Raw genomic sequence first — 24,946 nt, 5'->3', positions numbered from 1 at the left:
GAGTTTGAGGCCAACCTGAGACTACATAGTGAATTCCAGGTCACCCTGGGCTAGAGTGAGACCCTACCTCAAAAGAAAAAAAAAAAAGCCAGTGGTGGATTCAAGGTACAGCCTTTAGTCCCAGCACTTAGGAGGAATAGGAGGATCACTGTGAGTTCAAGGCCAGCCTGACACATTCAATGTCAGCCTGGGCTAGAGCAAGACTTTACCTCGAAAAAACAAATTTTTTAAAAAGTGGGGAGGGAAAAAAAAGTGAAAAAAAGTCATCCTTGCGGGAGGACCTTTCCAAACCATCAGACCCATAGCCACCAGTATTGAGCACTGAGAAAGTATCTCCATGTAACTAGTCACCCAGGGACCCACCCTACCTACTCTATCCCCAGACAGGGGAAAATTCATGGTCCTTGCCTTTAAAACAGTAAACAGAGGACACGCCTTTAATCCCAGCACTTTGGGAGGCAGAGATAGGATGATCGCCATGAGTTCAAGGCCACCCTGAGACTACAGAGTGAATTCCAGGTCAGTCTGGGCTAGAGTGAGACCTTACTTCAAAAAAACAATTTAAGAAAAAGAAAGTAAACAGAGCCTGAAGCGCACATGCACACCTTTGATCCCAGCACTTGGGAGACAGGTAGGAGGAGAGTTCAAGGCTAGCATGGAACTAGAGTTCCAGGTCAGCCTGGGCTAGAGTGAGATACTACAAGAAAACAAAAATAAAAAGGAAAGCAAACACTAAGTCAGCAAAAGCATAAAAAAATTTATTGGAGCATCAGGACCGGTGGGGCGGATATTGCTGAGTCTTGGGCAAGGAAGGCCGATCCCGCCGGCCGCCGGAGCATGCCCCCTAAAGTGCAGTTGGTGGGGCGAGGGTGGGGTGTTGCATAGAGTCGGGCCATCAATCCTCCTCTGGCCCTCCTGCCTCTAGGCCCAACTAAGGCAGGCCACCTTCCTGGCCGCCAGGCGCCCCTGGCTCGCCGCTGCTGGGGCTCACAAAAACGGCGGGCACACGAGCCTGTAGCCTCAGCCCAGATTCTCGGGCCCTGCCAGCCGGAGCGCCCAAGGCAGCACTGCCCAGATGCGTCTGCGCCACTGGAATCTCGTCCATGGACTCGGCTGACGGTGAATGGTAGGCGCCTGCAGGACCCGCAGTATACATGGGACTGGCGCTGGTGGAATCTGATGATGAAGAGGTCAAGCTGTCGCTGGGGGCTTGGGTCCCTGTCAGTGGATGAGAACATAAAACTGTAAGGTGTTCCTCGAATTTTACTGCCAGCCCCTCCCTGCAACTCACCAAGTAGGCCCAGGCCCAGGAACTCACCACTTAGCCTGGGCAGCCGGGACTCCATGTCCAAGATCCCAGACCTTAGAAACCTATACATGCGCCGCTTCCTCTTTTCCTGCAACAAGGACAGAGGAAATAAGAGCTGCTTCCCAGACTCCACTTTGAAAAAAAAAAAAAAAAACAGAGGCCTGAACCAGATAAAAGCTTCTTTTCCCTCTCCCTCCATGTGGACACGGGGCCAAACCCAGACTTTCCTACCTGGTGTTGGATTGGGGGAGGCAGAGCCAGTGTATCTGGGGAAGAGGGCCGCGGTGTCTCCACTTGTCCCTGGGTGGCAAGAAACTGGGAAGGACTGAGGAGAAAGCAGGAGAGCAAGCTCTGAGTTCTGTTCCCCAAGTCTCTCCCTGCTAGAGGTCCCCTTCCTGGCAGAGGTCAGAGAGGGAGGCACTGATTCATCTAAGACCATGCTGGGCTGGGGAGACCCTTTCCTTCACCTTGGCCCGCCCACCTTTCTCCTACCTCCCACTGCCCTGCCATGCTAGTGGGAGACACCTTAGGTGATACTCACTTGGCATTCACTGCCACTGGCCTAGCCTGGCCAGGGGGCTCTGGGCGCACATGGCTGAAGGTCCTCATGTAGAACTCCATCTCCTGGGAAGGTGAGTGTCAGGAAGCTGAAGGCCAGGAGTGGATCCAGGGCCCATGAGCCCTGAGCCCACCTAGTCAGGAACAGCAGACTCTCACTGGCCTCATTGGAAGCTGGCAGGCCTCACTCCAGGGCCAGGGGCTGTCTTCCTTGATTTGCCTTCTTCAGAGTGAGGCTTCATGCACCCGTTTCTGGATCTTACCCCATCACCAGGCCTTACTTCCTCTATTCAAACTACCTACTCTGCTACAGTAAGGCTGCAAACCCCTGTGTCAAATAGTCTGGGCAAGGGCTGTTCAGCCAAGGAGTTGGTAGGGAAGAGTGCTCAGTGCAGCCCTCTCCAGCTCCTGGCCCCTCTCAGAGCTCCAGAGTCTGAGCTGATTCTCTTCCTGATGAGGAGACCAGCTTGTACAAATGAAGTTGTGAGCCCATGGCAGCAGGGGTAGGGGAGAGCACTGTAGCAGGGTGGAGTCCTGGCTGCTGGGAAAGGTGCATGCGCTGTGCAGGGTCACTACCTCCCACACCACAAAAGGGGAGGCTGCAGATGATGGAACAGAACTGCAGCCTCCATTCCACACCAGTCTCCACAGGCAACAGATGAAGCCTCCAAAGTGAAAGGGCTATCAGTAACCTGGCTAGTACCACAGCATGCAGGAGGTGCATTCCAGCTCTGCTGGCGACTACACGTGAAAGCACAGAAGCCAAGGAAAAGCTAGCCAGAGATGGGAAGGGTGTGCAGCAGAGGCTGAGGGGTGTGGCCAGGGAGCAGAGGGGAGCACCAGGACAGCTGTCGCCTAACTAGACAGCTGTTTCCATGGTGACCAAGGCGTCCTGACTAATGCAGAAAAGACACTGTAACAGCAAGCCGTCTCTAAAACAAGCCTATGTTTGGGGGCAACGGCTAGAGAGAGGGGCCCCTCCCGCATTCCTGCTTGGTGGGGGTAGGGAGGCTGCCTGATGGGGCCCTGTTAGTTCTGGGGACCAGGGAAAGGCCCAGCCAGCTGCCAGCAGGCTGTACAGGTGCAAAGACTAAAGCCCCCAGCAAGCTCCTGACCAACCTCTGCCCAGACTGACCCTTTGGGGAATACCTGCCTAGGCAGAGCAGCCCAGGGTTTAGAGGTCAGAGTACAGCCCTAGGGACTAGAACCTTAACCACATCACTCTTCTTCTTCAGTGTGAACTCAGCACCTTCTATGGCCCAAAAGAGGTGGCCAGGTATGGTGACACATGCCTTTAATCCCAGCACTTGGAAGGTTAGAGGATCACCATGAGTTCAAGGCCACTCTAGACTAGTAAATTCCAGGTCAGCCTGGGCTAGAGCAAGACTCTACTTTGAAAAAAAAATTTTAAAGAGGGGGACAAAGCCTACCCTTGTGCCCCTGGGTTTCAAGGTGGGATAGGAGCCAGGCCCTAGCCAGCTGGAAAAATACAAAATTGTCACCAGGTGTTTCCACTCACACCTCCCTCCTCCTTTCAAAACTTTCCCTCAAGATCCTCCCTCAGAGACCTTCAAACACTTGCCCATTCCTGGGTGGTACCTTGGCTCTTCTCAGCTTCAGCTATCACCTCTATAAAAGGGGACAAGCACTCAGCTCCTACTGGGTAAGCCTCCCTCAAGTCATTTGTAGATGGACAGAAGAGAAATTAAAATTTCAGGTCCCAAAGTCTAAGTAGGGCAAGGACACAGACCCCAGAGTCTAGACATCCCAAGGCAAGCCTTGCCTGAATGAGCCCATACCCTAGGATGGCTACCAATGTGTTTACCAGGTAGTATATGGTGGTACAAAAGGGAGTGCTTTACCAACTGCCAGTACTCCCCCAGCCTGGCCCACAGGCAGGGTCCAGCCCTACTGATGAGAAAAAGAGAGGCGGGGTCCCTTTTCCAACCCGCCCTCCAGCTTATGTTTGTGTCCAGTTGCCATGAGGATTTGGGATGCAGGTCTCAAGCTTCCCACCAAAGCCTGCCTGGGCCCCCTGCCTTCCTGGTCCCTAGGGGCTCTGAGGACTGGACTACCTCCACCCCCAGCTGCTGACCTCAGGAAGCCAGGGGCCGTGGGAATGGGGATAGGCTGGTCAGCAGCTGGTCTGGCCAGGACAAAGCCTAGGCTACAAGGTACCTACTGTGTGTGTGTGTGTGTGTGTGTGTGTGTGTGTGTGTGTACTATGTGTATGTAGATCTTAACTCCTCCCAGACATGGCTTCTGTTTACTTTTTCTTATTTGTGTGTGTGTGTGAGAGAGAGAGAGAGACAGAGAGAGACGGGGGGAGAATGTGTGTATGGGTGCACCAGGGCATTTTAACACTAAAAAAGAACTCTTTGCACATCAAGCTTTACCTGGGTACTGGGGAACTGAACCTGGGCCAGCAGGCTGTACAAGCAAGCACCTTTAATTGCTGAGCCATCTCTTCTGTATTTATTCTTTCTATACATCAGTATACTCATCACCAACATGAGTTGGTAACTGTATCTGCTCTCTGAATTCTAAACTCAAACAAGATAATGGATATAAGGTTCCAAGGTCACAAGAAGAGAACTGATGGCTCCAAACTGACCATCCACTCAATTATCTGGTCTGGTCACTGGCTCCCTCCAGCACACACGTGAAGAATGGATGGACATGTACACAGGGTTGCAGAAACAATCCTCCGTCTGGCTCTGCCATCCCAGCACTCCTACTCCAGCTGCTGTTCCACGCTTGCTTCCCTTGAGAAGTCTCCTCATTGGTCCTTACTGCACAGCCCTCTCCCCCCACACACACGCAGGCCCACATACCCAGGCCCATCCCCATCCCCTCAGCCCAGTAAGCCACCTCTATACCTGAATGGGCCGCATCTTAGGGGGACAGGATTGGAGCTCCTTGTGGGATTCCTTTGCTTCCTGAGCTGGGCGGTGTTGCACAATGTACTCATAGGTGGTGAGTTTGTGCCACACTGGTAAAGGTAAGAAGGGAAGGGTCAGCAGTGGAAAGGGGGCCACAGAGCAGCCAGCACCAGTTCAAACTATCCACCAGGTTCAAAACTATCCACGCTTGTACTGTGCAGTGGGGTGAGCTGGAGCCTACCACAAACAGCCAGCCAACACTGTAAGGGCATGATTTCGGAGTTCTACAGCCTGACATGGTACTCCTCTGCAGTCTACAGACAGGTGTGGAGGAGACACTTACTGAGATAGATGTGGAAGCAGAGCAGGTGGCCAAGAAGGGCTGTAGAAAGCAGGCCAAGAAGGATGAGGAGGGCAGCCAGGGCCAGGATGGCAGGAGCCTGGGTCTCCACAGGGGCAGCAGGCAAGAACACAAACCAAACATCTGTGTGATTCTTCAGGACTGCAAAGCAGACTGTACTCAGCCAGGACCAGAGGAGAGGGTGGTAACCAGACAGGCCTAGGGAATGGCAGGAAACGTGCCTGGAACCCACACTGACCTTCAAAGTGTTGATTTGTGCGAAGTCGCATGGGGTTGACAAAGAACTCCACGAAGACATAAGTGGCCACGAGCACCAAGAGCAGGACACCCAGTAAAGCAGATGCCACACTGTGTAGAAAGAGCCTGGCCCAGCCATGGGCAGCTGTCAGCACTCAGGAGCTCCAGCTTGGTAAGGGACAGGAGCTCAGAAGGGCCCATGACTGGGATGGGGAGCCAGGTTCCTGACCCCAAAGCCCCAACTCCTCAGAAGTCAAAGTCATAGAGCCTGAAGATAGGTAACCACTTATCAGGCTCCCCATCTTTCTTTGGACCAACAAGGTGGAAGACTCCAAATCCACCTTCATTCACCTCAGGCTGCAAATCAGGCTCATCACCCTCTCCGGGCAGGTGCACACCAGAGGCTAGATGTTCCAAGCACCCCCACCCCCACCTGCACCACCTTACAAATGACCCGGGGACCGATGCACTCAGATATGCACATCCCCAGGACCCAGGCGCCCAGCCCACTCTCACCGATAGTTCCTTTCTCCCACACAGTTGTTGAGCCACTTGCAGTGATGGTCGAAACCGCACACGCACTTGTTGCAGGCGCTGCAGTGCTTGGAGCGTGCACTCCTAGGGGCAGAAGGCACCTCACAGTAGGCTAGCCCATTGTGCCCTCTGGCAACCAGTGTAGCCTAGTGCCCAATTACCCACCAGGCGCCTCTGTCTGAACAGAGATGAGGAGCTTGCGCGCCCTCTGGCGGAAACTCTGGGTGAGACCCCCCTGGAGAAGGTGCCACATCCAAAATGCGGTACTGGGAAAGAGATGGATGGCAGATGCGTTGTGGGGTCCTGCTCTGAGACTGTGACACTATGAAATGGTCACATAAAACAGAAGGAAGGCCTCCATTTCAAGAAAGGATCCCTGCACCCACTTTATACACATGATATAGGAGTGGGGCCAAGGCAGAAAGCATAGATGCTGAAGTAGGACCTGCAATGTTCTAACAGCTCTGGCTTGGGGTCAGTTTCCTTGCCATTCTAGAGGAATTTTACTTCCAGAAAACCTTTCTGTGTGGGCTAATCTGAAAGAAGCCAAAAGAGGAAGAGGGAACCAGGCACGGTGGCACACACCTTTAATCCCAGCATTCAGGAGGCTGAGGTAGGAGGATTGATGTGAGTTTGAGGCCAGCCTGAGACTACATAGTGAATTCCAGGTCAGCCCTGGGCTACAGCGAGAGCCTACCTCAAAAACAAAAGGAAGAGGAGAGGACTGGAGGGATGTCTTAGCAGTTAAGGTGTTTGCATGCAAAGCCAAAGGACTCGGGCTCAATTCCCCAGGACCCACGTTATCCAGCTGCACAAGGGGTGCATGCATCTGGAGTTTGTTTGTAGTGGTTGGAGACCACTGGCATCCCTACTCTCTCTCTCCCTCTCTCTTTCTCTGTCAAATAAATAAAAACAATATTTTTTAAAAAGGAAGAGGAAGAGGAAGAAAAGAAGACAGAGGAGGGGAAGAGAGGGGACAGAAGGAGAGGGAAAAGAGGAGGAAGAGAGAGCTGCCATTTAGGCGAATTCATAGGTTGGCAAGTGGGATGAGGCCCCCTTATGGCATAAATAGGATTTCCCATCTCCGGGTAGCATCAGGGAAGTGCTCCACCAATGGAAAGCAACTGCCAGCATAGCTACACAGAAACGTGCTGACAATTTTGACAGCATGACTTGGTGCCAAGTTTTCAGCAAGCCAATGCTGCAGGCCTTCTGATTTTGTTTTGTTTTGTTTTTCGAGGTAGGGTCTCACTCTAGCCCAGGCTGACCTATAAATTACTATGTAGTCTCAGGGTGGCCTTGAACTCACAGTGATCCTTCTACCTCTGCCTCCCAAGTGCTGGGATTAAAGGCGTGCGCCACCACACCTAGCTACCTTCTGATTTTTGTAAGGTGACAAACCCCTTCAATCTTGGCTGCCTGGGTCAACAGATTCCAAATGTGGAGCTGGCCTTGATCAACACTCTGTCCCCACCTCCACCCCACCTGATGTTGGGAGACTGAAAACTCCAAAAGTGTAGGGAGAGGTCCTAGAGAGGTGCTGGCTCCAGCCAATGGAGCGTGGATACTCCACATCAACTCCTGTCCTCATTTGGCCTCGGCCTCCTCAAGGACAACTAAGGGAGAGAATCTGCTCAGGGCCCAGGCAGCTGGGGTTAGGACCCTAACCCTGCTGCTCAGTAGCTGGAATACCTCTCAGCTTTCTGAGCAGTGAGCTATTTATCTTCTGTGAAGTGAGAAGCTGCTACCCAACTTGACTGGGGTATTGTACATGGTTTTTGTTTGTCTGTTTGTTCTTTGAGGTAGGGTCTCACTCTAGACCAGGCTGACCTGGGATTCACTCTGTAGTCTCAGGGTGGCCTTGAACTCACAGTGATCCTTCTACCTCTGCCTCCCAAGTGCTGGGATTAAAGGCGTGCGCCACCACACCTAGCTACCTTCTGATTTTTGTAAGGTGACAAACCCCTTCAATCTTGGCTGCCTGGGTCAACAGATTCCAAATGTGGAGCTGGCCTTGATCAACACTCTGTCCCCACCTCCACCCCACCTGATGTTGGGAGACTGAAAACTCCAAAAGTGTAGGGAGAGGTCCTAGAGAGGTGCTGGCTCCAGCCAATGGAGCGTGGATACTCCACATCAACTCCTGTCCTCATTTGGCCTCGGCCTCCTCAAGGACAACTAAGGGAGAGAATCTGCTCAGGGCCCAGGCAGCTGGGGTTAGGACCCTAACCCTGCTGCTCAGTAGCTGGAATACCTCTCAGCTTTCTGAGCAGTGAGCTATTTATCTTCTGTGAAGTGAGAAGCTGCTACCCAACTTGACTGGGGTATTGTACATGGTTTTTGTTTGTCTGTTTGTTCTTTGAGGTAGGGTCTCACTCTAGACCAGGCTGACCTGGGATTCACTCTGTAGTCTCAGGCTGGCCTCAAACTCACAGTGATCCTGCCTCTGCCTCCGGAGTACTGGGATTAAAGCCATGCTCCACCATGCCCAGCTTGTACAGGTTTTAACACAGAATATTCAAGCCTTAGCTCCCCTACTACCACTATCTGGGTAATTGTGAGGGGCTGGGAATATCACTGCCAAATTAGTCATTCAGAAATGTTTGTGGCACTGCCAAATGCTTCCTGTTCTTACTGTTGCAAATGCTACTTCTCATCTTTTTCCAATTACCTCCTCACCTTCTCAGGTCACTCTATCAGGACTTCTGTTGTTGTTTTGTTTTTGAGACAAGATCTTATCACATAGCCCTAGTTGGCTTCACAGTAATCCTCCTGCCTTAGCCTCTCAAGTGGTGGGACTCTTCAGTATGTAAAACACAAGAGTTCCAAGGTATGCCCCTCTCCATCCTGGATATAACCCCAAGCACACCCATTGATCCATACATACTGCACACTCAGTCACTCTCATGCACTCACACATCCACGTCGCACAGGTTACAGTGCAAGTCTTCAATGACGTGAGCATGTTGACTGCGGTTGAAAATAGGCAGGGGCCCGGAATAGCTCTTGTCCCGCACATTGGCATCTGCTGGATCGATGGAGACTGCAGTTAGATGCACCACAAGATGGCAAACAAAGATGGAGCCCATGCACTGGCCCAGAAAGTTAAAGACTCACTCCACAGACTAGGAGCCCCACCTGCTTTCTATAACCAGAGAACTTCTCATATCAATGTCAACTCCCTCTATACAGAGATTCTGCCTGAGCCACTCTTTCCTCCAACCCCCAGCCTCCCCCAAAGCCATCAAATCTCCTCAACAGACCCTTAGGTCCCAAACAGAAGAGAACAACCATCTGGTAATGGGGTCCACACACAGTAGTAGTGCTTGCTGCTACCACAGAGGGATTAGCCATAGGGTCCTGACCTTAGCATTTCAGGCCTGACACAGGTCAGTTTCTGTTTCAGATTCTAGAAAGGGAATACATCCCTGATACTGAAAACTTAAAACAGGGGTAGTCATGAGCCCTAGGGGTGTAACGTCTGCTGCTGTCTGGATAAATGTATATACCATGCTTATCAAACTGCCCAGTAAGCACTTCTCTTAATGCTTAGACCCTTATATTAATGCTACTCTCACTTTTGGTAGAGAATCTTCTCTTTTCAGATGGCAGTGACCTTGGGACGACTCAGAAGGTATCATGATGCTGGAAAGAAGTGACTGGAGTGCTCAGTACTACAATATCTCTATCACAACTTCCAAGACTCAGGGTCTATTGCAGAAGAGGTGGCGGAAATAATGTAAGAGCCAAAGGAAGGCTAGGACTCCTTACAATGTGCTCCCTCCAGACACAAAATGGCTTAGATATCCATGACCTCACAGTGCCTGACACTACCTACACAAGACTATCATAAGAGGAGGAAAAGATCATGACATCAAAATAAAAGACTAATTGAGATGGGGAGGGGATATGATGGAGAATGGAGTTTCAAAGGGGAAAGTGGAGGGAGGGAGGGTATTACCATGGGATATTTTTTATAATCACGGAAGTTGTTAATAAAAATTTTTTTAAAAAAGAATTAAGGCTATGTTGCCAAATTCTTTTGTTGTTGTTGTTTTTTGTTTATTTGTTTTTGTTTTTCTAGATAGGATCTAGTTCTAGCCCAGGCTTACCTAGAATTCACTATGTAGTCTCAGGCTGGTCTTGAACTCATGGTAGTCCTACCTGTGAGTGGCTTAGTGGTTAAGGCACTTGCCCATGAAGCCTTAAGGACCCAGGTTCAATTCCCCAGTACCCACATAAGCCAGATGCACAAGGTGGCCCATGCATCAAACTGTCTCTCTGCCTCTTTCTCTCCCTCCTTCCCCCTCTCTCTCTCTCTCTCTCTCTCTCTCTCTCTCTTTCTTTCTCTCTCTCTCTCAAATAACTCTCATTAAAAAAGAAAGAAAGAGGAAAAAAGAAAGAGGCCAGTCTGTTGGGCTTGCCTCAAAAAAAAAAAAAAAAGAGTTGGGCATGGTAGCACACACCTTTAATTCCAGGAAGCAGAGGTAGGTGGATCACTGTGAGTTGGAGACCACCCTGAGAATACATAGTGAATTTCAGATCAGCCTGGGATAAAGAACAAGACCCTACCTCAGAGATAAAAGGGGGGGGGGGCTGGATATGGTGGTACATGCTTTTAACCCTAGCACTTAGGAGACAGAGGTAGGAGGATCTCCATGAGTCTTAGGCCAGCCTAAGACTACATAGTGAATTCCTGGCCAATATGGGCTACAGTGAGACCTTACCTAAAAAAAGCAGAGACAGAGGGCTGGAGAAATGGCTTAGCCGTTAAGGCATTTGCCTACAAAGCCAAAGGACCCAGGTTCTATTCTCCAGGACCCAAGTAAGCCAGACGCACAAGGGGAAGCATGTGTCTGGAGTTTGTTTGCAGTGGCTAGAGACCCTGGTGCACCCATTCTCATTCTCTCCCCCTCTCTCTCTCTGACTCTTTCTCTTTCTCAAATAAATAAATAAATAAATATCTGGGCGTGGTGGCACACACCTTTAATCCCAGCAATTGGTTGGCAGAGGTAAGAGGATCACTGTGAGTTCCAGGTCAGCCTGTGCTAGAGCAAAACCCTACCTTGAAAACCAATAAGATAAATTTCAAAAAGAGTTTGGGCAGAAGTATCCACTAGTAAAGGTGGATAATATGCCCAGAAACCATATAGATTGTTATTAGAAAAACTTCAATGCCTGCAGTGGGATACCTTCCAGTGAGTTGTTGGCCAAGGAGACCCCTGATGTCCTCAAAACATTACAGGCTATTGCCTCTTGGTTACCCACAAGAATTAGATGGAGCTGGGCAAGGTGGCACATGCCTTTGATCACAGCACTAGGAAGACAAGGGTAAGAAGATTACTGTAAGTTTGAGCTCACTCTGAGACTACTTAGTGAATTCCAGGTCATCCTGAACTAGAGTGAAATCCCACCTCAAAAAAAAACAACAAAAAAAAAATTAGAAAAAAAGAAATATGAAAACAAAGATAGCTTATACAAAAAGCACCCATAATTTTACCACAGATTTTTTATTTTATGTTGCATTTTGGTTTTTTAAATAAATATGTTTTATATTGAGAAATTAAAATTGTATTTATGGCAGGCTGGAGAGATGGCTTAGCGGTTAAATGCTTGCCTGTGAAGCATTAGGACCCCAGTTCAAGGCTCGATTCCCCAGGACCCACGTAAGCCAGATGCACAAGGGGGTGCACACAACTGGAGTTCGTTTGTAGTGGCTGGAGGCCCTGGTGCACCCACTAATTCTCTCTCTCTCTCTCTCTCTCTCATTCTCTGTCTCTCCTCATTCTCTCTCTGTCTGTCACTCTCAAATAAATAAATATAAACAAAAAATTGTATTTATGGGGTATAATGTAAAGTTCTGATATATTTATCAACACAAAAGGATTAAATCAGCATTTTTCTTTTTTAATATTTTTATTTCTTTATTTGCAAGCTAAGAGAGTTAGAAGAGAGATAGACAGAATGGGTGCACCACGGCTGCTGCAAAGGAACTCCAGATGTATGTGCCACTTCGGATATCTGGCTTTACGTGGGTACTAGGGAATCAAACCTGGGTTATTAGGCTTTGTAGGCAAACACCTTAACTATGGAACCATATCTCCCACCCAAAATCAGTTATTTCTTTAAGAAAAGAGAAAGAGAGAGAGCTTGGGAGGTAGAGGCAGGAAAATCACTGTGAGTTTGAGGCCAGCCTGAGACTACCAAGTGAGTTCCAGTGAGCCTGGGCTAGAATGAAACCCTACCTTGAAAAACCAAAAAAAGAAAAAAGAAGAGAGAGAAAGCACACCAGGTGTGGTTGTGCACACCATTAATCCCAGCACTTGGGAGGCAGAGGCATGAGTTCGAGGCTACCCTAAGACTACATAGTGAATTCCAGGTCAGCCTGAGCTACAGTAAGACCCTAGCTTGGAAGAAAAAAAGGGAGAGAGAGAGAGAGAGAGAGAGAGAGAGAATGGCTGGGAGAAAAGAAAGTGTAAAGAGCAGGTGTATTGCTGGGCATGTGGTGAGACTGCTATGAAAATACCTCCTGATTCACGGTCTACTGTCTGAGCCCCTACCTCACAGCATGGGGTATACCTAGCCCGAGTACCCAGACCTCATCTTTGCATGCCCCCAAGGCCTCTAGTATGAATTTGGTACTCACCATTACCCTACTTCATTCTTCAGGAGCCCTGAGAGAGCCTACAGAAGGAAGAATTTGGTGGAAAGAGATGTTGACAGAACCATACAGCCCTAGTCAGCCTGCCAGATTAGGTGGCTTTGGGAGCTTCCACCTGGCCCAAAGTGAATGGACAACAAAAGTGTGGAACTCCAAACCCTAAAACCATTCCACTTCTTCAATCAGGCTTCCTGAACAGCCCTTCTGGCTTTACTGATACCTGCTGTGTGGCCTCAAGGAGTTATTTATCCTCTCTGAGCCCCAGTTTCTTTACTGGTTAAATGGGGAGCATTACAAGGATCAAATGAAAAGTGCTCATTAAGTGCTACTTTCGTCTACTGTTACTGCTCTGATCCTCCTTACTCCAAACCATGTGCTCATTCACCTGGTGTCCTTGGTATAGTCATGGCAGAACTCCAGGTAACTCCAAGTGGGGGATGGAACCATTCCAGGCCACAGAAGAATGTCACATGAAGTGTCCCACTTATTCACACTGAGACTCATTGGTCACCTCAGGCGAAGTCTTTGTCCACTCACAGAGCTGATGATCAGGCCCTAGGCCCTAGTGAACTAGTAAGTCCTTGAATGACACTGCTGGTAGCTTCGTCTTCTCTGAAGTCCCGCTCTACTCACCTTGTCACTCACCAGCCCAAGGCTCTAAGATCTCCTAAGAAATCATGCTTATATTAATAGCGTACACCCCCTAATACTCACATCCTTCCTCGTGTGCCCCATCCCACCCACCCCTTGGACAAAAACAGAACCTTTCCTGGCAGACAGCGGCGGGTAAGACCCAGGAGCTGGAAAAGCTGCTCTGATATGCACAGAAGAAAAGCCTGAGTGAAGCCAAACTCAGCTGGCTGCTGACACTATGCCCTGGGCTCTCCAGCTTGCTCTTGTCTTCTTTCCCTGAGAAAAAAAAAATCCTCATGAAGCCCATGCCAGGACACTCTCATTGCACTCTCTGGACAGGGGCACACAAAAGCCTATGACATTACATGCCCAGACTAGTAGCCATGTCCTCTTCTTTTGTGGGTGTGGCCAGGGCTAGGGTAGTCACAGCTCTAGGCTTAGGCAAGTCCATGTTTGTTACTGTTCCCAGTAGCTTACAGGACATTTCTTTTTTTTTTTTTTTAATTTTTTTGTTCATTTTTATTTATTTATTTGAGAGTGACAGAGAAAGAAAGAGGCAGATAGAGAAAGTAAGATTGAGAATGAGCGCGCCCCAGGGCTTCCAGCCTCTGCAAACAAACTCTAGACGCATGTGCCCCTTGTGCATCTGGCTAACGTGGGTCCTGGGGAATTGAGCCTCGAACTGGGGTCCTTAGGCTTCACAGGCAAGCGCTTAACCATTAAGCTATCTCTCCAGCCCTTGCAGGACATTTCTATGTCACTTCTTGGCATATTCACTCTCACCCTAAAAGGTTCTGATTTACAAAATCAGTGAGCTTGTAAATTGTTCTGAGTTTAGTATAATTTGTCTATAAATAAAACCACATTTTAGCCATGCATGATGGTGCACGTCTTTAATCCCAGCCCTTGCGAGTCAGAGGCAGGAAGATCACTGTGGGTTTAAGGCTACCCTGAGACTACATAGTGAATTCCAGGCCAGCCTGAGCTACAGAGAGACCATATCTTGAAAAGCCACACATACACACACATACTAAATGTACTAAGAAACCTACTATATGAAAGAATTGTACCCTGAAAAATTCTTTCACAAGAAACAATAATTAGTCCCTACCTTGCCATTTTTAGTAAGGACCGAACCCCGGGCCTTGCACATGCTAGGCAGTATTCTTCCAACAGAACTATTTCCAAGCCCCTAACATGACATTTCTTTAGCTCAGGTATAATCAGACAAGAAGTTTTAGACTGTCAGTTTTTGTTTTTACCCAAGCTGGTAAGATTCTCTCTTTATGGGATTTTCAATGCTCTAAGGATCTTTAAGCTGTCCATTCACCCTACCAAAGGAGGAATCAACTGGGGGCTTCAAGACTGAAGGAGGATCCGCTGGGCCCACCTTGCTCTGCACCACCCTGTGAACTCTGAAGCCTTGAGCCCAGCTTAGACCTCTGTCTGCTATCTGTCCATTACCTACTCTTCCATGTACCAGCCCCACCCATTCCCAAGGATACAGCATAGCCAGCAGGTACCCAGTGATGAGGCAGGAGGGGAACAAGAACCCCAAAGCCAATCACTGCGAAGAATAGATACAGCAGCCAGGCCACAATCTGGAGCGGGTGTGGGGGCCAGCTCCACCCATTCCTGCGAGACCGCTGGCCCTGGAGCTCCGGGGATGGTCCAATGGCCTGCGCAGGCGCCGTCCACACGTTCTTCTCAGGGGCTGTCTTGTTGGAGGGCTTGTTGCAGATGTTCATCTCCAGAGGGAGAAGAATAAATAGTATAAGCCCAAGGAGCTTCCCTGTGGGGGCCCAGGGCCCAGGCAGAGACAGGATTTAGCAGCAGGGGGCAGCTGGGACATGAGGCCACCTCTAGACTACTTTACAGGGGAACCTGGCCCTGGCATCCTAACCCAATAGAGATGTGCAGTGGGGGTGAGCGGTAATGAAGTGCTATCCTAAAACCCCAGAGCAGGCTCTGGTCCCAGCCTGGCTAGGACAAGGGAGGAGGGTTCAGGGTTATTTAGGACATGGTGTGGCTGTCTGTTACTCAAAGTGCTCAGTCTCCACAACCATTGAGTGAAACTCAATAAGACATGTTCTCATCTGGTAACAATATCAGGCTGGGGCCAGAGTGATGAGAACACATGCTGATTCTGTTAGGATTAGTCACCTCCGTCCTGAGGTCCAAATCCAAGTGTCAGAGAGGGCCCCCTTATCCTTTGCTAAAGAAAACAAGGAGTGGGGGGGATGTGCAGAAAGGGGATCTGGCCTCACTGCTCCACAGACACATAATCCCTTTAGGACCAGAGACCTGGAACTTCTCCCCTGTGCTTCAGAAAGGCTGTCTAAGGCTTCTGCTAGGGACAAGCTAGCAAACAAGAGAGGGGAGAATTCCTCTCCACATCCTTCTAGAACAAGAAATGACTACATTTCTCTAAGTAAATCTGGGTCTGGTGCAGATTTACCCAGAAAGATGGGCTAGTGTCATTTCATTTGAAGGAGCTCCAGGAAAGGCTAGGCCTTGGCCAGAGCCAGACTACCAGATGGCAGTAACCCCATACCCTACCCTGACTCCCTTTAGCTCAACAGATGGCCAAGAATGGCTTCTTATAGGAGGAAGCACTCTACCCACCAGTAAATTCTGGGCCCAAGTGGGACCACTGCCCAGATAGGCAGTACTGTACTTGAGGAGACAGGACAGCTCTGAGCTGAGCTCTTGATAGGAAGGCCAGAAGCTAAGAACACTCCTTTCAGGATCTGCTGCCCAGGGACCAGCAATCTGATTATCATGGTTTGAATCTAATATGTCTCCCACCCAAAAGCTCATGTTTTGAATGTCTGATCACCAGCTGGCAGTGCTGTTTGGATGATTCTAGAGAGTCTGAGAGGTCAGACCTAACTAAGGGAGATGGGTCACTGGAGGTGGTCTTTTGGGGATGTTATTTCTGCTCACTTCCTGCCATGCACTGTACTTCTGCTCTGCTGTGATGTGAACAGCTTCTGCCACCATGAACTGCGTATTCCATTATGCCTCTTCTTGTCTGAAATATGAGCCAAAATAAATCTTTCCTTCTTTAAGTTGTCTCTCTCAAGTATTGTCAGGTATACAAAAGTAAGTAACATACTAAGTAAAAAAGGTCTCCAGCTGGGCTTGGTGACACACACACCTTTAATCCCAGCACTCTGAGAGGCAGAAGTAAGAGGATCACTGTGAGTTCAAGGCCACTCTGGGAATACATAGTGAATTCCAGGTCAGCCTGGGCTAAAGTGAGACCCTAACTTGAAAAACAAACAAACAAAAAACATGAAAGATGGCTCAGCGGTTAAGGGTGCTTTCTTGCAAAGCCTAACAGACTGGGTTCGATTACCCAGTACCCAAATAAAGCCAGATGCACAAAGTGGCGTATGTGTCAAGTAGAGTCGGGAGCCCTTGTACTCAGTCTTTACTCAGACTGCTACTTTGCCATTTGGAAAATTTTGCCATTCCCATGTCCATCCTCATGTTTCCCTTAAGGGCAGCAAGCTTGCTATGATTCATTCACCTCTGTCCCCAATTCTCCTCCCCAAATACCAGGAGCCATACCTTGTACATAGTAGATGCTGAGTGAATGTCTGCTTGAAAACATCTGAAATAGAAAACACCAGAAAAAATATATATATTGATAAGGTAAATGATGTGGAATCCTGTCCCTCAAAGCCACCTGGCCTATTCTACTCTGCCTTCAATCCTCCTTCTCCAGGCCCCTTTTCACATGGCCATGATATAACTAACTCAATGTGCAGTTTTCATCCTCACTTTCTCTGCTGATTAGCTGTCACCATGACTGCTGGACACTTACTTGTAGGCACAATCCCTTCAGCCCACCCAAGACTCAGAGCCTTCTGCAAGGCCAAGCTTGGCAGTATTTGAAGTCATCTCTGAACAGTCTCATTTCAGTTTATGGAGTGACCTTAGTTTCTCCAGGGTCTCAGATGGAGTCCTCTGATCACTTAATCTTGTCTTCAATTTAAAAAAAAACAAAAAACAAAAAACACCCAAAGCAAAGGGACTGGAAAGATGACTGAGCGATCAAGGCACTTGCCTGCAAAGCCTAAGGACCCAGGTTCCCTACTACCCAGGTAAGCTAGATGCACAAGGTAGTGCATGCATCTGGAGTTCATCTGCAGTGGCTAGAGGTCCTGGCACACCCATTCTTTCTATCTACTGCTCTCTCTCTCTAATAAACAAATAAAATTTGGGCTAGAAAGATGGCTTAGTGATCAGGGTACTTGCCTGAAAAGCCAAAAGGCCTCTGTTCAAATCCCCACAACCCACATAGACAAGATGTACAAGGTGGCACATGTGTCTGGAGTTCATTTGCAGCAACTGGAGGTGCTGGTGCACCCATTCTCTTTCTACCGGCCTCTTTCTCTCACATACACTCCAAATAAATAATAAATGTGTGTTTGTTTGTTTTTTTTAAAGCACCCAAGGAAGGAAGAGCCCTGGCTTCCTGGCTTTGGAAGAGACAGATCTAGGTCTGGCTTTTGTTTTTACACTTAGTGACAGGCCTGAGTTTCTGTTTTTACACTTACTTACAGACCTGAGTTTCCTTATCTGAAAAGGCAGGGATATCACCTAGCATGGTGTATGGAACAGTGACAATGGAGGCAATCCCTGACAGGTAAGTAAGTGCTCACTACATGGTAGCTAATATAATTACCTACAAATAGTTCTCAGGTGTTTCTCCTGTCCCTAGGATACAGCTACTCTGACAGTCTACGAGGTATATATTCAAAGTGATGGGGTTGCCAGTTGAAGCTACTTTTTTTCTTTTTAAAGATTTTATTTTTATTTACTTATTACCAAGAGAGGGAGAGAGAGAGTGAGAATGGGCACACCAGGGCTTCTAGCCACTGCAAACAAACCCCAGATACATGTGCCACCATGTGCATCTGGCTGACATGGGACCTGGAGAATCAAATCTGGGTCCTTAGGCTTCACAGGCATGCACCTTAATAGCTAAGCTATCTCTCCAGCCCCCCCCACCCTTTTTTTTTTAACAGGAATAGCACAGAGACAGGCAACATTAAAAATATGTACTGAACTGGGTGTAGGAGGACTGATGGGAGTTCAAAGCCACCCTGAGAATACAGAGTGAACTCCAGGTCAGCCTGGCTAGAGCCAGACCTACCTCAAAGCAACAACAAAAATATACTTGCAGGCTCAGTGATACAGCACTTACCAAGTATGCACAAGGCCCTAGTTCAATCCCTAGTACTACAAAAAAAAAAAAAAAAAAAAAAAAAAAAACCCTTGCAAGTGGTACAACCCAGAAAAGTACAGTGAATAGATAGATACAAAGTAAAAATGCTACAGGCAAGCCAGGCATGGTGGCTCACACCTTTAATCCCAGCACTCGGGAGGCAGAGGTAGGGGGACTGCCATGAGTTTGTGGCCACCCTGAGACTACATAATGAATTCCGGGTCAACCTGAGCTAGAGTGAGACTCTACCTAAAAAATAAAAAATAAAAAAATTGAAAAATTGAAAAAAAAAAAAAAAAGCTATAGGCTGGTAATATTGCTCAGTGGTAAAATACTTGCCTAACCTACGATCCTCGATTCAGTCCCCACCCAAAATGCTGCGAACAGCATCTAGTTGCCCTCAAATCATTTATTTAATCTAAATGCTACCATTTTCCAGAAAAAACGTATAATAGGCTTATTTATAATAATTATAAACTGCTGAAACATGTTTACTGAAATATTTTACTTTACATCCCTACGTTTATATTAAAAACTCACAAACTGGTTGTGGTGTTGTGCTCCTGTAGGAAATTGCTAAAGAGGCAGAGGCAGGAAGATCAAAAGTTCAAGGCCAGCCTAGGCTACACATTTAACTGAGTGTGGTGGTGCACATCTTTATTCCCAGCACTTGGAAGGAAGGCAAAGGTAAGAGGATCACCATAAGTTTGAGCCCATCCTGAAACTATACAGTGAATTCCAGGTCAGCCTGGGCTAGAATGAGACCCTACCTCAAAAAAAAAAAAGTTCACACACAAGTGAAAAGAGAAAACTGCCAAAACCTGATTTCTGTCCCTTTATTTTACCTTTCACAATCACATATTAATCATTATCCCATGGGGAAAAAAATCTAATTCAACTGCCATTAAAGAGGAGGTATAGCAATTGACGGAAAAACTACCAGTAATAGAAAGAAAAAAATTATTTATGTGTATGTACATGAGTATTCTTATGTATACATGTATGGTGCATATGCAAATGGAGCCCAGAGGACAACCTCAGCAACACAACCTCTTTTTAAATTTTTATTTATTTTTTTTTAATTTTTTAATTTTTTGGTTTTTTGAAGAAGGGTTTTACTCTAGCTCAGGCTGACCTAGAATTCACTATGTAGTCTCAGGTGGCCTAGAACTCATGGCAATCCTCCTCCCTCTGCCTCCCTAGTGCTGGGATTAAAGGCGTGCGCCACCATGCCCAGCCCTATTTTTATTTATTTTTGTTTCCTGCCTGGCAATAAATATTTTAATATGTTTCACTTTTATTATAACAAATAACTTTCTTATTTTTATTTATTTGAGACAGAGAGGAGAGAATGGGCATGCCAGGGCCTCCAGCCACTGCAAACTCGAGACACATGTGCCACCTTGTGCATCTGGCTTACGTGGGTACTGGGGAATTGAACTTGGGTCCTTTGCCTTTGCAGGCAAGCACCCTAACTGCTAAACCATGTCTATAGCCCTTTTTGTTTATTTGTTTAAGCAAAGTCCATTTCTAGACCAGGCTGACCTGGAAGAACTCACTCTTAGCTCAGGCTGGCCTTAATACTTACAGCAATCCTCCTCCTCAGATTCCCAAGTGCTGACATTAAAGGTGTGCACCACCATGCTGGGCCTATCTTTCTTTCTTTCTTTTTTTTTTTTTTTTTTTTGAGGTAGGATCTCGCTATAGCCCAGGCTAACCTGGAATTCATTCTGTAGTCTCTGGGTGTCCTTGATCTCACAATGATCCACCTACCTCTGCTGGGATTAGAGGCATGCACCACCTCCTGGCTTGTCTACCTCTTTTTGAGACAAGGTTTTGCTGACCTGGAGCTCACCAATTTAGCTAGACTAGCTAGCTAGTGAGCTCTCTTGCCTCTTGTCTTATGAGTGCTGGGATTACAGTTATGTAACACCATGTCTAGCTGAGAAAAAAATGTTGAGAATTAAACATTTTCCATCATAGTGGATTCTGAAGTGTATTCTCCACATATGCAGACTACTAGCTGGATATTACTTGACACAACTGTTATGTGTTTGGCATAGACAGCACACAAGCTAGTATCTTCCAAAAGGCCAACTAGATAAACCTCACTTGCCTTCTGCAAAGCACTCTAGGAGCACAGATCATCTGCTTTGAAGCCTTGAGCTTTCTTCTTTTTCTTTTTTTTTTTTTTTTTTTTGTTGTTGTTTTTGTTTTTGTTTTTCAAGGTAGGGTCTCCCTCTAGCCCTGATGACCTGAAATTGACTATGTAGTCTCAGGCTGGCTTCAATCTCACAGTGATCCTCCTGAGTGATAGGATTAAAGGTGTGCTCCACCACACCCAGCTGAAGCTTTTATAATTAATTTTTATTTATTTACTTATTTGAGAGAGAGAGAAATAGAGAGAATGAGAGAATAGGCATGCCAGGGCGTCCAGCCACTGCAAACGAACTTCAGATGCATGTGCCACTCTGTGCATCTGGCTTATATAGGTCCTTAAGAATTGAACCTGGGTCTTAGGCTTCGCAGGCAAGAGCCTTAACCGTTCAGCCATCTCTCCAGCCCCCCAGATGAAGCTTTTTGAGGCAAGGTCTCACTTTTACCCAGGCTAACCTGGAACTCACTCTGTAGTCCCAGCTGGCCTCAAATTCATGGTGATCCTCCTACCTTAGCCTCCCAAGTGGTAAGATTATAGGTGCATGCCACTACACCTAGCTAAAAGCAATTGCTTACACTGGAAGCTGGAAGGGGAGCTTGTGAGTCAAAAGTTGAGTGGACCCAAAGTGAAGTCAGGGGAAGAGATTGAGTAAAGGAAAGGTGGAGGGAGGGCTAATCAAAATCTAAGAGTACGCAAATAAATCATATGGAATCCTCTGGTTTCGGGCAATGGAACACTCAGGAGCCATAGATCGTTGTTAAAAAATTTCAAAAAAAATAAAAAAAATAAATAAATAAAAAAATTTCAATGCCAGGGATGGGATACCTCCAGTGAGTTGTTGGCCAGGGAGGTCCCTGATGCCCCCAAAATATTATAGGCCATTGCCGATGCCCTTGGTTTCCCACCAGGAATAGATGGTAAGACCCTATTGCTGAAGACCTCACATACTTGGGCTGTAAGGCCACTGAGAAATCCTGCTGGAACTGAGCTGATAATCTCCACCATGTTACCAGCTGACAGAAAGCTGGAAGAAGCCATTCTACATGTAGTTCAATGGGAGAAAGAGATACCACCAGTGAAGATACTCAACAGGGACACTGCAAGCCTTATAATTGGCCAGCCAGGCCAAATGAGCCAATGGGTGCAATAGTGGCATGTATGTCATGGTGGAAACCAACTGCCCTCCAATTGGACTGGAGGCCCACTCCATGGGGGGAACACATCCCTGATGCTGAAAACTTAAAACAGGGGTAGTCATGAGCCCTAGGGGTGTAACATCTGCTGATGTCTGGAAAAACGTATATAGTATGCTTATCAAGCTGCCCAGTAAGCACTTCTCTTAATATTTATATCCTTGTATTAATGCTACTCTCACTTTGGGTTGAGAATCTTCTCTTTTCAGATAGCAGTGACTTTGGGATGACTCAGAAAGTATCATAGAGCTGCAAAGAAGTGGCTGGAGTACTGAGTAACATCTCGATCACACCTTCCAAGGCTCAGGGTCTAATGCGGAAGAGGTAGCAGAAAGAATATAAGAGCCAAAGGAAGGGTAGGACTTCTTACAATGTACTCCCTCCAGGCATAAAATGGCCTGGATATCTATGACCTCACAGTGCCTGACACTACCTACACAAGACCATCATAAGAGGAGGAAAAGACCATGACATCAAAATAAAAGAGAGACTGAGATGGGGAGGGGATATGATGGAGAATGAAATTTCAAAGGGGAAAGTGGGGGTGGGGGAGGGAGGGTATTACCATGGGATACTTTTTATAATAATGGAAAATGTTAATAAAAGTTGAGGGAAAAAAACAAGTTCGGTGGATAGTTCAGAGATATCATTTAATTTCACTGAGTGTAACAGTGCCAGACCTTTAACAATGAAGTTTTTTAACACTTCCAGTAGAGGGTGTAATATATATATAAATATAAATAAATAAATATATATATATATATATATATATATATATATATACACACACACACACACACATACATACACACACACACACATATATGTGTGTGTGTGTGTGTGTGTGTGTGATATTTTTATTTATTTATTTTATTTATTTGCAAAGGAGAGAGAGAGAATGAGAGGGGAATAGTGTTCCAGGGACTCTGGACACAAACTCCAGATTCATGCCCCACATTGTGCACCTGGTTTTACATGAGTATTGAGGAACTGAACCCAGGTTGTCAGGGTTTACAAACATGTGCCTTTAACTGCTGAGCCATCTCTCTAGCCCAGGAGAGTCCATTCTTGAGAATGACTTTTGTAGGCAAATGTTTCCTGGGTGCTTTACAATTTACAATGGTAGCTTTCCATTTGCAGGCAGTCTGCTTTGTTCATCCATGGAGACCTACTTACCCTTCTTCTCTGGTTGAGCTTGGAGAGCTAGGCATTACAGACTAACTGCAGCCTGGCTGTGAACACAGGTCTTTGCTTCCTTTGATGAGTGGCCCCAAGGAACAAACATACTCATTCTAAATTGTATTTTATTTTATTTTGGCATCTGGTCTTTGTCTTGTTTTGTTTTTTGAGGTAGGGTCTCACTCTGGCTCAAGCTGACCTAGAATTCACTATTAGTCTCAGGGTGACCTTGAACTCATGGCAATCTACCTCTCCCTCCCAAGTGTGGAGACTAAAGGTATGTGCCACCATGTCCAGTTTATTTTGGTGTATTGAGACAAGGTCTCATTCTGTAGTCTTTGCTGGCTTGGAACTCACTGTATATAGCCCAATGGCCTTGAACATGTGGCAATCTTCCTGCCTCAGCTTCCTGAGTATTGGGAATTATAGCTGTGAGCCACCATGTCCAGCTCAAATATTTTTTAGACTTTTTTATTGACAACTTCTATAAATATGAATATACCATGATCATAATTCCCTCCTACCACTTTCCCTTTCCCCCCTCCCAAATCCCCCTCCACTGAATCCTACCTCTTTCCAACTAATCTCTCTTCTATTTTGATGTCATTATTTTTTCCTCCCATTATGCAGGTCTTGTGTAGGTAGAATCAGCCACTGTGAGGTCATCTAGGCCACTTTGTATCTGGAAGACAGTATTGTAAGTACTCCTCCCTTCCTTTGGCTTCCACATTCTTTTTTTTTTTTTTTTTTTTTTTGGTTTTTTGAGGTAGAGTCTCACTCTAGCCCAGGCTGACCTGGAATTAACTCTGTCATCTCAGGGTGACCTTGAACTCATGGCAATCCTCCTACCTCTGCCTCCCGAGTGCTGGGATTAAAGGCGTGCGCCACCACGCCCAGCTCTTCTACATTCTTTCTATCACCTCTTCTGCAATGGTCCCAGAAGCTCAAACATTTTTGATTTTTTGTTTGTTTTTGTTTTGTTTTTTTGAGGTAGGATTTTCCTATAACTGACCAATTCACTATGTAGTCTCAGGGTAGCCTTGAACTCACAGCGATCCTCCTACCTTTGCTTCCCAAGTGCTTGCAGTAAAGGTGTGCACCACCACGCCAGGCACCAAATATTTTAATATACAGGTTCTCTGTCTCTATTTTTCCTCTTAATTTAGTTGAAGGTGTTGGATCATTTAGTTCCATGTATATCAATTTGTTTTGTAGAGTAGGTTGGTCTTGAACTTGCAATGATCCTCCTGCCTCTGCTACTCAAGTGCTTGCAGTAAGGTGTGCACCACCACCACCACTTGGATTGTTATTCCAACACTGTCACCTCTAATTAAAAATGATGAAGTGGGAGCCCTGGGATAACTGTGCAGGCATGGTAAGGACTTTCTTTTCCAAAGAACCAACAACATGGTGGAAGTGGAACAGAAGAAGAGGACCTTTCGCAAGCTCACCTACCACGGGGTCGACCTGGACCAGCTCCTCGACATGTCCTATGAGCAGCTGATGCAGCTGTACAGCGCCGGGCAGCAGTGGCGGCGGAATGTGGCCTGTGGAGGAAGCCGCACTCGCTGCTCAAACGCCTATGCAAGGCCAAGAAGGAGACACCTCCCACGGAGAAGCTGAAGTGCTGAAGACACACCTGCACCACATGATCACCCTGCCTGAGATGGTGGGCAGCATGGTGGGCGTGTACGACAAGACCTTCAACCAGGTGGAGATCAAGCCCAAGATGAAGCCCAAGCTACTACCTGGGCGAGTTCTCCACCACCTACAAGCCAGTGAAGCATGGCTGGCCAGGCACCAGCACCACCCACTCTTCCCGTTTCATCCCCCTCAAGTAGCTGTGACAATAAAGCAGCCTAGACTCTTAAAAAAAAAAAAAAATGAAGTAAGGGCTAGAGAGATGGCTTAGTGGTTAAGCACTTGCCTGTGAAGCCTAAGGACCCCAATTCGAGGCTTGATTCCCCAGGACCCACCTATGCCAGATGCACAAGGTGGCGCA

The 24,946-nt window shown here is 47.2% G+C and overlaps 1 protein-coding gene and 1 pseudogene across 3 annotated transcripts in view; one reads left to right on the top strand and one right to left on the bottom strand.

The window, feature by feature from the left end:
* Positions 1–737: 737 nt before the first annotated feature.
* Zdhhc1 (zinc finger DHHC-type containing 1) overlaps positions 738–24,946 on the bottom strand; it is a 37,126-nt gene continuing 12,917 nt past the window's right edge. For 2 of the 3 annotated variants that reach the window (XM_045157680.1, XM_045157675.1), the window contains exons 2-12: positions 16,752–16,794; positions 14,681–14,923; positions 8,798–8,973; positions 5,864–5,965; positions 5,349–5,473; positions 5,093–5,251; positions 4,747–4,859; positions 1,851–1,933; positions 1,541–1,634; positions 1,319–1,397; positions 738–1,218 (exon numbers count right to left, since the gene is read on the bottom strand). In XM_045157680.1, the coding sequence (XP_045013615.1) occupies positions 932–1,218; positions 1,319–1,397; positions 1,541–1,634; positions 1,851–1,933; positions 4,747–4,859; positions 5,093–5,251; positions 5,349–5,473; positions 5,864–5,965; positions 8,798–8,973; positions 14,681–14,923; positions 16,752–16,760 (1,470 nt within the window). In that variant the 5' untranslated portion in view covers positions 16,761–16,794 and the 3' untranslated portion in view covers positions 738–931. Of the gene's footprint in view, positions 1,219–1,318; positions 1,398–1,540; positions 1,635–1,850; positions 1,934–4,746; positions 4,860–5,092; positions 5,252–5,348; positions 5,474–5,863; positions 5,966–8,797; positions 8,974–14,680; positions 14,924–16,751; positions 16,795–23,514; positions 23,568–24,946 lie in introns of those variants that run through there. The other variant, XM_045157673.1, reaches the window with a different exon arrangement.
* Positions 24,352–24,785, top strand: LOC101608805 (annotated as a pseudogene).

This window comes from Jaculus jaculus, chromosome 1 (genome assembly GCF_020740685.1).
Source record: "Jaculus jaculus isolate mJacJac1 chromosome 1, mJacJac1.mat.Y.cur, whole genome shotgun sequence".
Classification (NCBI taxonomy): domain Eukaryota; kingdom Metazoa; phylum Chordata; class Mammalia; order Rodentia; family Dipodidae; genus Jaculus; species Jaculus jaculus.
The sequence above is the reverse complement of the archived record's forward strand: the minus strand, read 5'-3'. Positions and strand labels throughout refer to the sequence as shown.